The sequence below is a fragment of the Stylophora pistillata genome, chromosome 7 (genome assembly GCF_964205215.1).
Source record: "Stylophora pistillata chromosome 7, jaStyPist1.2, whole genome shotgun sequence".
NCBI lineage: Eukaryota > Metazoa > Cnidaria > Anthozoa > Scleractinia > Pocilloporidae > Stylophora > Stylophora pistillata.
Window position 1 is genome coordinate 1,703,099 of NC_142525.1, and position 15,246 is coordinate 1,718,344.

Genomic DNA, 15,246 nt, shown 5'->3' on the forward strand with positions numbered 1-15,246 from the left:
TTTTTTTTTTTTTTTTTTAGAGAACTGCTTTTTGTGAAATATTTTTAAGGAAAAATTTATTATTAAGGACGTCGATCATATATCGTCAATTTATTTGCTGTTCTACTGAACGAAGCTGAAGCAAAATACTGAAGACATAAGATGAATTCTGCTACTCTGAAGGACAGTTGTAAGTACCGAAGAGATTCAAGACTTTTCTCTCAGCTAGAGACTTTTTAAACTTGTTTTAATATTTATACCTTAATTTGTCTTAATTTTGTTTGTTATCCTGTATTTTTGCTGATTTTGTGAAATAAAATTTACATAAATTATTAGTAAAGAGAATTATTTATGAGATCTTGAGAGTGAAAGGGTAAAAAAAGAAAGAATGGTTTGCCTAAGTCTAAGAGCCTAACATATTTCCTTGTAAGTAAATTACCAGAAATTGATGTTAGCTAAGAATAACAACCCACACCTGATTAGTTTGAATATTCTCATTACCTGTTTGCTGCATGATGTATGGATATTATAAGGAGAAGTTACATATTAATCACTTCTGGGTGTTTAAGGGTTAGTTATCTAACTCTCTCTTGTTCTGACTTCCTTGTTTTCTCTCTTGTGAACATACAGCGTAACAGGTTTTTACATCCAAAATGAACTAATTTAAAGTGCTACTGAAACGTAATTTTCATATCCGAGATTTTTGCAACATAATAGAGTTTGAACGTTATTTGCAAACGCTGTGTACTTTTTTGGGGCCAACGCAAAGCGGAAAGTACATTTTTAACCATTCGAAGTTGACCCGCTGAGATCAAAATTGGCGGCCATCTTGGCGCGGCCAAAACAGCTCTGTGACGTCACTGGTTGTGTACTTCTGTGAAAGAAAGGTAAAAGCATGGAGTGTGGCTTGCATGTTGAGAGGCCGAAAAAGAGGATTTCGGGCAAAATGCCATCCTCGTCTTATTCATTGGCGGCCACATCGGCATCTTGGCTATCTGCGAGAGGTTCGCCTGGATAGGGAGCAAAATTCCCGACTGATATCGAGAACGAATCTCTACCAGTCTATTTAGTTAATCGGCAACTGACGAGATCCACAAGATTAGGATCGAAACCGCAGTCTTGCCTGACCATCTACAGAAAATGTCGAAAGACAATTTTACGGCAGATGGGCTACTAAACGCCCCGGGCCAAAGCAATGCCATTCAGAGAATGAAGAAAACATGGAAGCCTCGTACGACACCGCCACTAAAGATGATCTACTCGGCAAGTCTTAGGATAACGAACAAATCCCTCTGTACCGAATGCCTAGCAGAACATGCCCAGAATCCCTACAATATAGGGCGAGGGCCAAAATAAGAGCAGACGAGGATTTCAAAAATGAGATAAAGCAAATCCTTAACAACGCGGAGCAAGAAACAGTAAAGGCGATCATGTGCTTCTATGAACGTGAAATCGGTCGTTTTAATACCGAAATAAAGAAAAGAAAACGAGCCAAAATGGCAGAAACACTGAACACTAAGAACTGTAGTACGATCGAATCAGCGCGCGTGGCGCAAGCTGAAAGCAATCAAGACAACTTAACGATCGAGACAGTCAAAAAAATAGCTGTACATCTACAAAGGCGAACGATTCGAAAAAGACGCAATCCCTGATGTACGTACTCAGTGCCACACATAAAGCAAATTGTCATGAAAAACTGGCATTTAATAGAAACACAACCATTACTGAGTGAACTATACAAAAATCCGCCGCCCGTATCTTACAAAAGAGGGCAGCCGCTCAAAGACATACTCGTGAGGGCTAAACTTTGAATAGGCTACTCTAAACACACGCTTGGGAGTCGTGTAGGCTTGTCAACCCCATTTTACGCCACCATCTTCCTCTTCGCCACTGGAGACAACTTTGCTTCGTTCAGAAGATTCACTTGACAAAACTTCAATATCTGCCATCTCCTTCGCCCACGAATACAAACAAACAGTGAGTGAAATAAACCACGCTATCGGAGTGAACACAACCAGTGACGTCATCAATCCATTTCGCTCGGTACCAGGGCCCGGACATGGTTTTGTTTCGCTTCTTTTTGGCCAAAGCAAATTATCTCATGATGATCAGCATATTCAAAACTGCAGGTTAGAGCAAATATTTCAGATACGAAAATTTCGTTTCAGTAGCACTTTAAAACATAGTTAACTATGTTTTAAATCCTAAGTAAAGCTTTTGACTCTTGATTTTGACCGCTTCTCCTAGCTAAATTAAAGGCATATGGTTTTACGCATGATACGCTGGAAACTATGACCACTTACCTTACTGGACGGAGACAGAGAGTCAAACTTGATGGTGTATATTCTTCGTGGAGAACCGTTAAAACTGGTGTACCACAGGGGTCCCTGTTGGGTCCACTCTTATTTAATTTGTATGTTAATGATCTTAATTATTTTATTACTAATACGTCCTTGAGACTATACGCTGACGACACTACTCATTACGCCTCTGATGTCTCACCAACAGTATTGCAGTATATAATTAACTCTGATGTGAGCGTTCTATCGAGATGGTTCTCAATGAATTTTTGACAGATTAATGCCGCCAAAACGCAAGCTATCGCTACTGGCCCGTCTTCATACCAGTATGATTTCCATCGTAATTATTCCAATGTCCATACAAAGGACACACTCAAAATCCTTGGGGTGGTCCTAGATAGCAAATTAACATTTAAAGCGCACGTAAAGTAACAGCTGAATAAGGGATGCGCAAAGGCTTCGGCTTTGCGGAGAATACGTAAGTTTATTTCAAAGGACGTGTTAGTTCGTTTATATAAGGCCTATGTTCTCCCTCATCTTGAGTACTGCAGTCCCCTTTTACTGGGAGTAGGTAACGCGGAGACTACTAAAATAGAGACAACTAATTACTTTATATTAAGAATTATATTAGGCTTCTCGAAGTCTGTGTCATACGACTTCCTCCTCAAGTTGGCCAACATTAAGTCTTTGGAGAATCGTAGGCAATTCCAATCGTTAGTTATGTTATATAAGTGCTTGTATGATAAGGGGCTCCTTATATAAGTGATTTTTTTCATTTTAGAAATGTACCGTATAGTTTACGCGGGCTCAGTACAAGGCTAGATTTACCTCCTTTTAATCTTGAGTTTTTACATCGGTCTTTTTCATTTTTAGCTAGTAAACTTTGGAATGCGCTACCCCCTAGACTCAGAGAATCTCAAGATATTGTTACATTCAAGCGTTCTCTTAAAGCCCACATGGCTTAGTGGTAGTAATTGTAAATATCGTTATTGTTAATATTGAGATAGAATAAATATATGAAAATCATATATTGAACTGCGGTATTTGATACGTATGATGCACGATCCTCGCAGTAGATAGCGCTATTTAAGCAATAGCGAAATTCAGACCTGAAAAAAATCAGGCCTGTTAGATTGGTTAGAGCGCTGCACTAGTATCGCAGAGGTCAGTGGTTCGAGTCCCGTACAGGCCTGATTTTTTTCAGGTCTGAATTTCGCTATTGCTTAAATAGCGCTATCTACTGCGAGGATCGTGCATCATACGTATTGTTAATATTGTAACTTTTAATTGATAGCTCTTGTCCATGATCTTCGATCCTGTTTTTAGTTATTTAATAGATCTACTTATTATTTGTATTCTTACAGAAATTATGTTTTATTTCTAATTGTACATACACGTACACGTTTTAACGAGAACTTTTGTACTCCTAGGTGTCACGTGTTTAAATAAAGGATTGATTGATTGATTGATTGGAAAGTAGATACTTCACCCGATGTAAATTTTTGCAGATTCAATCCAGACTTTTCCACACAAGTAGACAGTACCTAAGAGAATGGCTAAATTGTGAGTAACTGAAAACAGCTTGGAGTACACTAGATGAAATTGAACCCTCTGCTTTCTGTTTACCTGGCAGTTTATACAGCTGTTTCGACAAAGGTTGTCCAGAGAAAGCGTGAAAGCGTACGCGACAATACCGAAAGGTAGTCTGGGAAACATCCAATAAATCTCACTAAAAGCTCAGAACAATGCCTCGACCGTACAGCGAAGACTTGAGATGGCGGGCAATATGGATGAAAGAGTGTTTAGGATACCGGCAGCGTTGACGAGGTAGCGGCTGCTTTGTACATGTCGCCGAAAACCATTCTTCGCTACGTATCAAAATGCTTAAATTCTGGTGAAGTCAAAGCAGAGACTTTGGGACGACCGTGAAATAGTTTTCTTCTGCATCCGCACATGGAGTTTGTAATAATGGAAGCGGTACTTGACCACCCGGAAAAAACCCTCTCAGAAATTGCATAGAATATCTACGAACAGATAGGGTTAGAACGTGCTCTTTCGGGCATATTGCTGTATTTGAAACGGAACCGTTTTAGCCGAAAAAGGGTTTGTCAAATATTTCTTGTCAGTGTTGCTTTTGATTTTTCCTTGCTTATGTAAATTTAAGAAAAAAACGTTTGATTATTATTAATATTGTCATAATCACGCATTTTAAAGCTGAAAACAATTGCCCTTCAAAGATCTGAAGCAGACAGAGTACTTTTTAGGTCTGATGTTTGTCTCCTGGATCCCAACATGATGATGTTCTTGGATGAAGGCGGATTTGTATGTGTCTGTTTGTTGTCTAACACAACATTTCGTTCTCTGTTTTGCTATTATTTAGCCCTGATCGTTTAGTGGTCTCACTTTGTTTTTGTTTTTTTTTTTTATTTTAATTTTATCAGGACAAAAGACTTAAACGTACAAATGGTTATAGCCCGATGGGTAAAAGAGCTGAGGTGAAACGTATGGCGCAGAACTGGGGACCGCGCATGACCGCCACTCCTATTATTTGTACAGAAGGTATGATTGGTGTTGACCTTTATCAGAGGAATGTCAATAGAGCAACATTTGAAGGCTTTGTGGATGAAAAGCTATGCCCCAACTTGCTTCCATTTGATGGAATCAACCCGCGATCAGTGGTCATAATGGGTACATGAGAATCTTTGGCAACATTAAGATTTTGCAGTAAATGGTTTGAACCCGGGGGTAACATGTGAAGGTGTAGTCTGATCGTCCGGGTGAGTGTAGTCCTCAGAAGGACTGTTGTCGGTGGCAGTGACTGACGTTTCGACAACCTGTGCGGAAGTCATCATCAGAGTCAAGTGAGTGATTGTTGTCAGTAGAATGTTCTTATTCCAGTTCGTGTGAAATGATCGGTTGGTTTTGCCGTGATGTTATTGGCTGTGAGACTCAAGTGACGTAAGTCGTTCGTGATTGGTCTGTTTCGGTCTGTCGGTAAAGCTAGGTTGTTCTTTTTCGGTCGTTTGTGATGTTTATGTCGTGAATGAGTCGTTTGTATGGGGCGGGTAGTTGTTGACATCTGTTTAGGGGAGTCTGTTCTAAGTTAGTAAACCAGCTTTCCAGAGTCAGTCGTTGAAAATAGTCAGTGCTGTAGGTTAGGCATTGCGCAGAGTCCCAGTCAATGTTGTGGTTGGTAAGTCGATGGTGTTCAGCAATGTGATTGCTGACATCACCTTTCCTCGTCGCCCGTCTGTGTTCAGTCAGTCTTGTTGTGAGGTTTCTGCCAGTCTCACCGATGTAGGAGGCTTGGCAGTCGGAACAATTGATCTTATAAATCGTTCCCTGTCCGTTCCTCGGTTCGTCTTTGTCTTTAACGTTGGTTAGTAACTGACGTAGTGTGGTGATGGGTTTGTGGGCGACGCGGATATTGAAGGGTAGTAAGATGCGCGAGATGTTTTCAGACATGCCTTTTATGTACGGTATGGTTGCTGTAGTCGTAGGGGTTGCGGTGTCGTTTGTTTCGGTAGTGGTAGTGGGTCGGTGAGTGTTTCGTCGGATGAAGTCGTTGTTGTAGTTGTTCTTCGTAAAAACACGGTGAAGGTATTTGTTCTCGTCGGATAAGCTGTCTGTCGAGTCACATACTAGTTGTGCGCGTCGTGTTAGAGTTCTGATAGTTGTGGCTTTGTGTGATGTAGGGTTGTAGGATGACTCGTCTAGTAATCTGTCGGTGTGTGTCAGTTTCCTGTAAACTGTCGTTAGTAGTAGGATATTTACGGTTTCTGGCGCATTTTTTAATCAGAAATTTCGCCCAAAATTTGACTGAGATTTTTTCTGTTTACTAAAATTTGCATAAATTATCGCCCAAATTTTTACCCAAACTTTCGCCCAAATTTTGACTGAGATTTTTTCTGATTAAAAAAGATCGCCCAAATTATCACCCAAATTTCGCCCAAATTTTGACTGAGATTTTTTTTAATCAGAAAAAATCTCAGTCAAAATTTGAGTAAAATTTTTGGTATACTTTTCTTTAATAAAAAAAAATTGATTTAAAAAAATTATTAAACAAAAAAAAAATATTGACAAAGATGAAATATGTCAGAACTGAATTCACAAACAGTGCTTCAATTGAAAGCACTCGCAAAAAGCCTCGGATTGAGAGGTTATTCACGCTTGAGAAAAGCCGAACTTATTGCGCATATTAAAGAGTCAACAAAGGATGATTACGAAGGTGTTGTTGTTGATGAAGAGGAAGAAGTTGTGGTTGTTGAGGAGGAAGTTGTGGAGAAAGATCTCATTGAGTTCATCGAGCTGTCGAGATCAAGAGGAATTGATAATTTCATTGAGGAGGAAGTTGCGGAGATAGCAGGAGGGGCACTGCTTGATGATCCGATTCCTAAACATGAGATTCCAAAGGGACAGAAAATCATGAAAACGTCAAAGGCAGCAAAGATAAAAAAGATAAAAAAGATAAAAAAGATTGATAAGGTTGTTAAATGGGGGAAAAAAAAGGTAGAGGATTGGGGAAAATGGTTGAAGGAGATAGACGTACCACGTGTTGTGGTTGATGACGAGTTAAAAGATTTCAAAGCACATATCGCTAAACTCTACAAAAGAGACGAGCATCATTTCAATCTTGTCGAGAGAAAGTCATTAAAGAAACATATTGGAAAAATGTATACGATTGATGGGGAAGAGGGTTATGAACCGATAGACTTTTTTCAAGCTGTAAAACCGACCGTTATCAACTTTCTGTTAACACAGAAAAATATCAAGATAGAGTTCGTTTTGAGGTGTAATATGGCAAAGACAAAAATTGATACGGGTGAGACTGAGATACAGCTTACATATTTTCATTCTTACCAAGAGATTATCTTTCAAGAAACCGACCGAGAAGAGATTTATAACAGGAGTATCGTTAAAATGATGGAGAACATGGCAAAGTGGACAAGAAATGGAAGTGGTTGGACTTTAGATTCGATTGCAGGGATGGATTTACACACGATAGAATATAAACCTTTAAAAGGTTCAAGCTATATCAAGCTAGATCCATGCCTTGCAAAAAAGAGGGCCATTGTCAACATGAAAAATGAGGACAATGAGTGTTTTAAATGGTGCGTCACGAGAGCGTTGAATCCCGTGAAAAAAGATCAAGAGCGCATCACAAAGATTTTAAAAGAGCAGGCAAAGAAATTAAAATGGGATGGGATCAAGTTTCCGATGGAGGTGAAAGATATTCACCGCTTTGAAACGTTGAATCCGGGTATCGCTGTCAACGTTTTCAGTTATGAAGGAGGGCTCTATGCCATGAGAGTGAGCAAGATCGAGAAGATCAATTCTTGGTTTTCACGTGACGTCACAGCATATGCAAATTAGGCGTCCGCCATATTGGTGTCGCAAAAGCTTATTAGCATATGTCAAAATGCAGTGTTTTGGTGCATGATTCTTTAAAAGTATGTCGCGTGATTTGGACAAAATTTCTGAAAACATCAAAAAGGAAGAAAAAAAGGAAGATATTTGCAATATACCTTTAAGCGACTATGTTAAAAGACTAGAGCCACATGTTAAACAAAGGTATTTAGAAAAAATATCACTCGTGGGGATCGATCCCGCTACATTGATCTACGCAAAGTTAGATCCACAATGTTTACCACCCATAGAAGCTACAGATCTCCTGTGCTATTTGGTTATCGATACGAGTTATTACACAAAGAAACAGTTCAAAGCTTTCAAAAGCTTGGAGGCCTACAATCAGATGGTGTCGGGTTTTATTTCCAGTGTTGAAGGCAAAGTCATAGGTGAAAAATTCGTGGTGATCGGAAAGGTGAGACATTCTCAACGAATGAATGAGCGACCATTTGCAGTTTGGATTACTAATAAGGAGGGAACCGTGTTATCAGCCCACTGCCTTGGTTGTAAAGCTGGACTAGCTGAGACTTGCTCACATATTGCAAGTATTTTATTTCATATCGAAGCTTCAACGAGAATTAATGAAACGCTGGCATGTACGCAAGTAAAGTGCACGTGGTTGTTACCGACATATGTGAGTGAGGTTCCTTATGCTAGGGTCAAAGATATCAACTTCAAGTCGGCGAAAAAGTTGAAAGATAACTTAGATGCCTGTATTGAGGGACTATCAGAAAACTCTCCACCTTCCTTATCAGCACCTTGCACTACAAAGAAAGCTAAGGTCTCGACAGAACGGGTTACATCTGGAGGAACTGAGCTTAAACATTTCCTTGCCAAAATAAATGAGTGCAAGTTCAAACCTGTTGCCTTAAGCTTGATTGAACCCTATTCTGAACAGTTTATCATGAAAAGTAGAAGTATCCCAACCATTTCTGACCTTTTTGATCCATGTAATTTTGACTTGTCATATCCAGAACTCCTAGAAAAGTGTGAAAATATTGATCTGACTATTTCAGAATCACAGGTAGAATTAATTGAGCAAGACACCAGGGAACAGGCTAAAGGAAATGCATTTTTCAGGCACAGAGCTGGGCGCATTGGTGCATCTCTGAGTTGGGCAGTAGCTCATACTAACCCTGCTATGCCATCACAATCCTTAATTAAGTCCATCTCATATCCTGATCTGTTCAAAGTTACTACTAAAGCAATCAGTCATGGCCGTAAGAATGAGAGTGCTGCAGTGAATGCTTATACCAAGACTATGCTAGAGACTCACAGAGATCTGAAAGTTGAACAATGTGGTATGATAGTGGATAAACAGCACCCCTGGATAAATGCTACTCCAGATTTTTTGGTATCATGTTCATGCTGTGGGAATGGTTGTGGAGAAGTCAAATGCCCTTACAACATTGAAAACTGTGACCTTGAAAGTTATGTGGAAAAGAAGAATTCATGTCTTGAAAACGTCAATGGAAAGGTACAGCTCAAGAGAAATCACCAGTACTTTTTTCAAGTACAGCAACAGTTGTTTATCACAGACTCTCAGTATTGTGACTTTGTTGTGTGCTCTTTTGACAATAACAATCAAACAAGGTTTTTATTGGAGAGAATTTACAAGGACATTTCACACTGGGAATCAGTTCTTCCAAAACTCACCAAAGTGTGGAGATCTTGTATCCTACCTGAAATCTTAGGAAGATGGTACACCAGGAAGCATGAAATTGCTGCACCTGTACCAGCAGGTGATATAAAGCCTGTTTGCTACTGCAGAAAACCCAAACCAGAAGAAAGCACAGTGCCTTGTCAAAACCCCAAGTGCCCATTCATTGAGTTTCACCTCTCATGTTTAGGGATATCTGATCCCTTACCCAAAGTATGGTACTGTCCAAGCTGCCAGTTACTTCCAGAATGTAAGAAAGCCAAGAGAGTTACTAAGATCAAGCCTGATTATCAAAAGAACCCTGATTTCGATGAAGCAATGAAATTACAGTCCATTTGTGTTTGCAAAGCTAAACCTGTTGTAGGGGAAAAGCTGCTGAAATGTCATAGTCAATGTCAGAGTGGGAAATTTTTCCATCTGAAATGTCTAAACTACAAGAGGATGCCCAATAACAGCAAGCTATATTGGGTCTGCAAAAATTGCAAAGTGAAGAAAAAACCTGCAGACAAGTCTTCATTAACTATTCCTACCACATGTTCTTCTTATACCACCACTACTACATGTACTGTCAATAATCCATCAGCTTCAGTTGTGTCTGGAACTGAATATGAAAGTGACAAGGACATAGAAATACCCTGTGTGACTGAAAGCAGAACAGCTTCTGAATCTTTTGAAGATCTACATGAAAATGAGTCAAATAAATACTGTACTGGAGATGAATATGAAAGTGATGAGGACTTAGAAATAATCTGTGTGACTAAAGGTGTAGCTAACAGAATTGCATCTTTTGGAGATCTAGATGAGCATGACTATGACATAATCTCATCTCCTGATGGCTGGTTGGATTGCAAAATAATACAGGCAGCACAAATATGCATCAAGAAAGTAAATCCTCTCATTGAGGGTTTTCAAAGACCAACTCTTGGAAGAGTAAGGAACTTTGACATTATGACCAGTGACTTTGTTCAAATCTTACATACGGGTAATTCACATTGGGTGTGCATTAGTTCTATTGGTTGCACATCAGGATGTGTTAATTTGTACGACAGTCTGTACAATGACATTATTGATGATGAAGTTGAGCAGCAAGTTAAAGATCTGCTACCAGATAACTTTGTTGGCATTGAAGTTGTACCAGTGCAGCAACAAATGAATGGCAGTGACTGTGGCGTTTTTGCTGTAGCATTTGCAACATGCCTTGTGTTTGAACTCAACCCTTCAGATTTTATGTTTGACATCCCAAGAATGAGACCACATTTACTTCAATGTTTGAGAGCTGGTGAAATCAAAGTTTTTCCACATTTTTGAATACATTTAACACTAAAAATGTTGTTTTGTTGTTTCATGCTAATCTCAAGAGTAGCAGTCATTAAAAAAAAAAATCCAAGAAGAATAATGAACTCAAGCTATTTTAAGCAGCTGTGCTCAATAAACAGTCCTTACTGCCCCCTGAAAACATAATTTATTATTTTAATTCATATAATTTTTGTAAATATATATACACAGCACAAATAAAATGTTGTCATTGTTGTCGATCCTTCTTGTAATGGAAGTATATTTTCTTAAATTATTAATGTTACACAGTGCTCATTCCCAGTCACTTGCTCTCTTTTCATGGGGTTATAATATTTCTTAAATTATACACAGATTCTCCACCCCATCATATCATTTCATTAGCTACAATATATGACTATAATAGTACTGTATGAAGTATGGAGCTAATCAAATGGTACAATGGGTGGACACAGGTTTACAAGAGCTGAACATACTTTAATAATTCTGTCAATAATTGGTACTTCATCCTGTCCATTGTCATTGTTCAAGAAATCAGTGGGAAGTGTGCTTTGAAGAATAGTATACTTGCGACGCAGCAAACCAATCACCCTCTCACCATGTATCCGTACACTTGCTAGAGCTCTTGTTTTTTCCACATCAATAGGATCCAGCTGTTCCCTCCCTTTCGTGTAGGCTGGTATCACAAGTCTTGCCTGTTTGAGAGCAACACTTTCTGTGATTGTGAAACCCCGGTCTGCCATAACCATGTCACCTGGCAAAAGTTTTTCAAGAATGCCACAGTTTTCTGTCAAGAACTTATCAGAGGTACGTCCTCCCCATGCCTCTGACACAAAGGAAATAGCTCCTTGGGGAGAAATACCAATCAGTACTTTGATAGTATTGTGATGCTTGTAGGATGAAAATGTCTGAGCTCGAGCTAACAAGTTTGTAGGCTTATCAATAAAAATCTCAAAACAGTCAATAACAACAGTGACTTTGGTTCCAAAGGCTTGTTGGAAACAAAGAGGCATTGTCTTCCATAGCTGGTGTCTTTCAGGCCAGTAAATTAGTGGGGACAAATGCTGATCCATCACTGGTAACCATGATGAAAATATTCTTGATATTGTTGTCACAGATACTTGAAAACGATAGGCTAAGTCTTGATAAGGCATATTCAGTCTCAGTTTCATCAACACGATAATCATTTCCTGGAAAAGGCTAAGTTTTTGGGTTCTTCGTTTGATGTGGGGTGACACAAAGTCAAGGACGGTCATTAAGATATCCATTGAAGGCAGTCCAGAATAAAAGCGAACTTTTTCATCAGAATCAAAAAAATCTCGATCAATTGGCTTATAGGATTCTTTGAAAAGGTATTCAAACTCTTCGGTTTGAGTCATAACTTCAGATACATCAACTTGGGTTTGAGTTGAACTGTCAACGAGAGTTGAGCAAGTGTGGTCTTGAAATGCGCAATCGTGATCAAAAATATCCTCAGAAGAATCAATTTCCTTGGATGATCCTTCTTTAGGATCACTGAAATCCACATCACGGACGGGAAGGCCACTGACATCGATTTTCTTTCGTTTCTCAGCTGCCTCGCGTTCTTGACGCTCGAGTGATCTTTTGCGGCGTTCCTTCGCTCGTTTAGCTCTTGCCTCTTTAATGTCGTGGTTTTCCTGTTGATATTTTGTCTTCCCGAGATTCAAAGTAGGAACCCAGTCGACGTTGTACTTATCCCAGGGTTTTGCAGATTGTCCTGACACGAAATGTCGTCCACAGACTCTTTCATTACTGAGGACATCCTTCGAAGTGATGTCGTCGCGGCTTATGGCGGCGATCCATCTTTCTCTTCGTTCTCTGCTTAGCTCTTCTGCTTTTTCTCCTTGGTTAGTGACTACAACTGGAATCCTATAAAACCCTATACCTTTCGTCTTTCCACTATTATGAAAACAATCAACCATAATACAATGAACCATGATGAAGAATATTTCTAAAGCTTTGATAACACGCGAAATGTTTGAATAATACGACACCAATATGGCGGCGTAGCAACCGTTGTCAAGGTATAGGTCACGTGGGTGAAAACCAAGAATACTCGCATCCGTCTTCTCATCGCTGAAGGTGAGAAAAAGCATTACTGTCTCATCAAATCATTGAGTCGGCTCGTATCGAGTCAATTGTCAAAGGCGAAGAACAAGAAGTTTATCTGTGATAGATGTCTAAATTATTTCGGCTCACAGAAACTTCTCGACACACACGACGAGTTGTGTCGAGATCATGAGGCTGTGAGAGAGAAGATGCCGGATGAGGGAACTTTTCTCTCTTTCAAAAACCATCAAAGAAAAATAGACGTACCGTTTGTGATTTATGCCGATTTTGAATCGATCATTAAACCTTTGAACTCTGCTCAACCGTTTCCTGAAAAGTCTTACACCGATAAGAAGCAATTGCATATTCCAGTGAGTTTTTGCTACTACATCAAATGCTCGTTTGACGACCAATATTCGAAACTGGTCGAATACATAGCAAAGTCTGAAGACGAGGATGTTGCACAGATATTTGTCAACATGCTTGAAGAAGAGGTTAAAGCGATATACAAAAATCATCCTCCAAAAAATATGATCTTTACAAAGAATGATGCTGAAATCTTTGAAAAAGCAACGTGTTGTTGGATCTGTGAAGAAGAATTCGAGAAGGGTGATACAATTGTTCGTGATCATTGTCATTATACAGGTAAATTTCGAGGAGCAGCACATAACAGTTGCAACCTATCAGCCCGACAACCAAAATTCATTCCCGTTGTCTTTCACAACTTGGCAAACTACGATGCTCATCTATTCATCCGAAATCTTGGTGTTTCAGAAGGGGAAATTAATTGTATTCCTAACAATGAAGAAAAATACATCAGTTTTACCAAAAAGATTGAAGTTGGCAAGTTTTTTGATCAAACAAAAGGTCATTGGGTTGATATTAATAGAGAGTTGAGATTCATCGACAGCTTCAAATTCATGGCTTCCAGTCTCGACAAGCTTGTCAAAAATCTCGTCAAAAAAGATAACACCTTGGAAAACACAGGAAAATACCATACCGGTGAGAAGCTTGAACTGTTGAAGAGAAAAGGTGAATTTCCTTATGAATGGTTTGATTCTATCGACAAGCTAATGGAGACTGGTGTTCCACCGATTGAAGCTTTCTTCTCTGTGTTAAAGGGTGAGGGAATCTCTGAAGAGGACTATGCTGTGGGTACCGATGATCCATATGAATGCCGCAGGCCAAAAGTTGTATGCAGATTACTTCCTCAAATCTCACACATGGACTTATCAGAGAGAGCAAATAAGTGTTTCAGGTCCACTTAGACAAAAAAATGGAAAATTCAACATCACAAGTGCTGTTGATAGACCGAGACACGTTTTTGTTTGGGTTCTGAATGCATCCAAGTTTGACGATCAGGAACAAAACATGTTTGTGTTCAACACTTACAACATTGCAAACGCAAGGTACTTTACAAAAGCACAACTTCGCGTTGAGAATAATACAAGATATCCTGATCAGGAACTTGATCCAAGAAGTGAGCTGGCAAGAGCATGGAAATACTTTGCGAGTTATTCAAAACTTGCAAGTAACAGCTTGTTCGGCCCAGCAATCACCATGAAACAGTTTCAAGATCTCTATGGAATACTGTACTTTGATTTGACAAAGCAGCCTCCAGAGATCATGAAAGCTGCAACACGGTTGGATTTTGAGTATAGTCTCAACAACACAACCAACGCAGATTATCACATCTATGCAATGATTCTCAATGATGAGGAAATTAGTGTAGATGTCATGAGTGGAAAAGCACTCATCCGAAAGTAATTCGAGAGGCGTGCCGCCCCTCGAGCTCCCCTGCGATTTGAGAAAAATTTGCAAATGCAAGGTTTGCTTTTTTAAAAATTTTTATTATGTTGTGAACATAATAAAATGAATTACTACTCATATGGAGTATCACTGAGTGATAATCAAAGAAAGAAGCTTGCTAAAGCTTACAATGAAAAATCGGCTATAACGCTTCGCCTCTCACACAATGAATTGTCCGGCCCTGATGAGATGATGCTGACAAAGACTCAGATAAATCGAATTCAGAAAGCCGCGAGTCAGGGAAAGGGAATTGATTTGAAAATCAGCAAAACGCAAATGACAAAAGTTGTTCAAAAAGGCGGTAGTCTATTTTCTTCACTTCTTGCTCTTGGTACAAAGCTTCTCCCAAAAGCGATGAATCTTGCCACAAAGGCTCTTCCAGGATTGGCAACGGGAGCACTATCAAGTCTGGGCAATTTTGCTACGGATAAGATTCTCGGTGCTGGTCAGCCTTCAAAGTCGGGTGGAATGTTGATTCCAAACTCGAATATTGTTAGGCTTTTGCCGTATGTGGATGCTTTATCAAAAAAGCAGAAGCAAGACCTTGCAAATGCTCTTAACTCTGGCGGTGACATGAAAATGAAACCGACAAAAAGTCAGAGTGGAGGTTTTCTCGGAACTCTTCTCGCTTCAATAGGGGTACCGATACTTCTAAAGGCGTTGACTGGAAGTGGAAATTCGAGAGGGAAAGGATTACACGTTCGTGCGCCAAAAAAGAGCGGCAAAGGA

General features: G+C 39.4%; 3 protein-coding genes and 1 long non-coding RNA gene across 4 annotated transcripts in view; 2 read left to right on the forward strand and 2 right to left on the reverse strand.

Annotated features, from left to right (window-relative positions):
- Positions 1-1,662: 1,662 nt before the first annotated feature.
- Positions 1,663-3,821, reverse strand: LOC148726081 (uncharacterized). Its single transcript, XR_015989277.1, has 2 exons — positions 3,769-3,821; positions 1,663-2,102 (listed from the first exon to the last, which is right to left on the reverse strand). It is a non-coding gene; the product is annotated as an uncharacterized LOC148726081 (long non-coding RNA).
- Positions 3,473-15,246, forward strand: part of LOC148726082 (uncharacterized) — a 107,955-nt gene continuing 96,181 nt past the window's right edge. The window contains exons 1-2 of the mRNA XM_088726676.1: positions 3,473-4,601; positions 4,721-4,967. Coding sequence (XP_088582802.1) covers positions 4,572-4,601; positions 4,721-4,967 — 277 coding nt within the window. The 5' untranslated portion in view covers positions 3,473-4,571. The remainder of the gene's footprint in view (positions 4,602-4,720; positions 4,968-15,246) is intronic.
- LOC148726083 (uncharacterized) lies at positions 7,616-10,886 on the forward strand. The gene has a single exon (XM_088728617.1). The coding sequence runs from the start codon at positions 7,732-7,734 to the stop codon at positions 10,651-10,653; it is 2,922 nt and encodes a 973-aa protein (XP_088584743.1). The 5' UTR covers positions 7,616-7,731; the 3' UTR covers positions 10,654-10,886.
- LOC148726084 (uncharacterized) lies at positions 10,789-12,777 on the reverse strand. The gene has a single exon (XM_088728618.1). It carries the CDS (start codon positions 12,753-12,755, stop codon positions 11,064-11,066), a length of 1,692 nt encoding a protein of 563 aa, XP_088584744.1. The 5' UTR covers positions 12,756-12,777; the 3' UTR covers positions 10,789-11,063.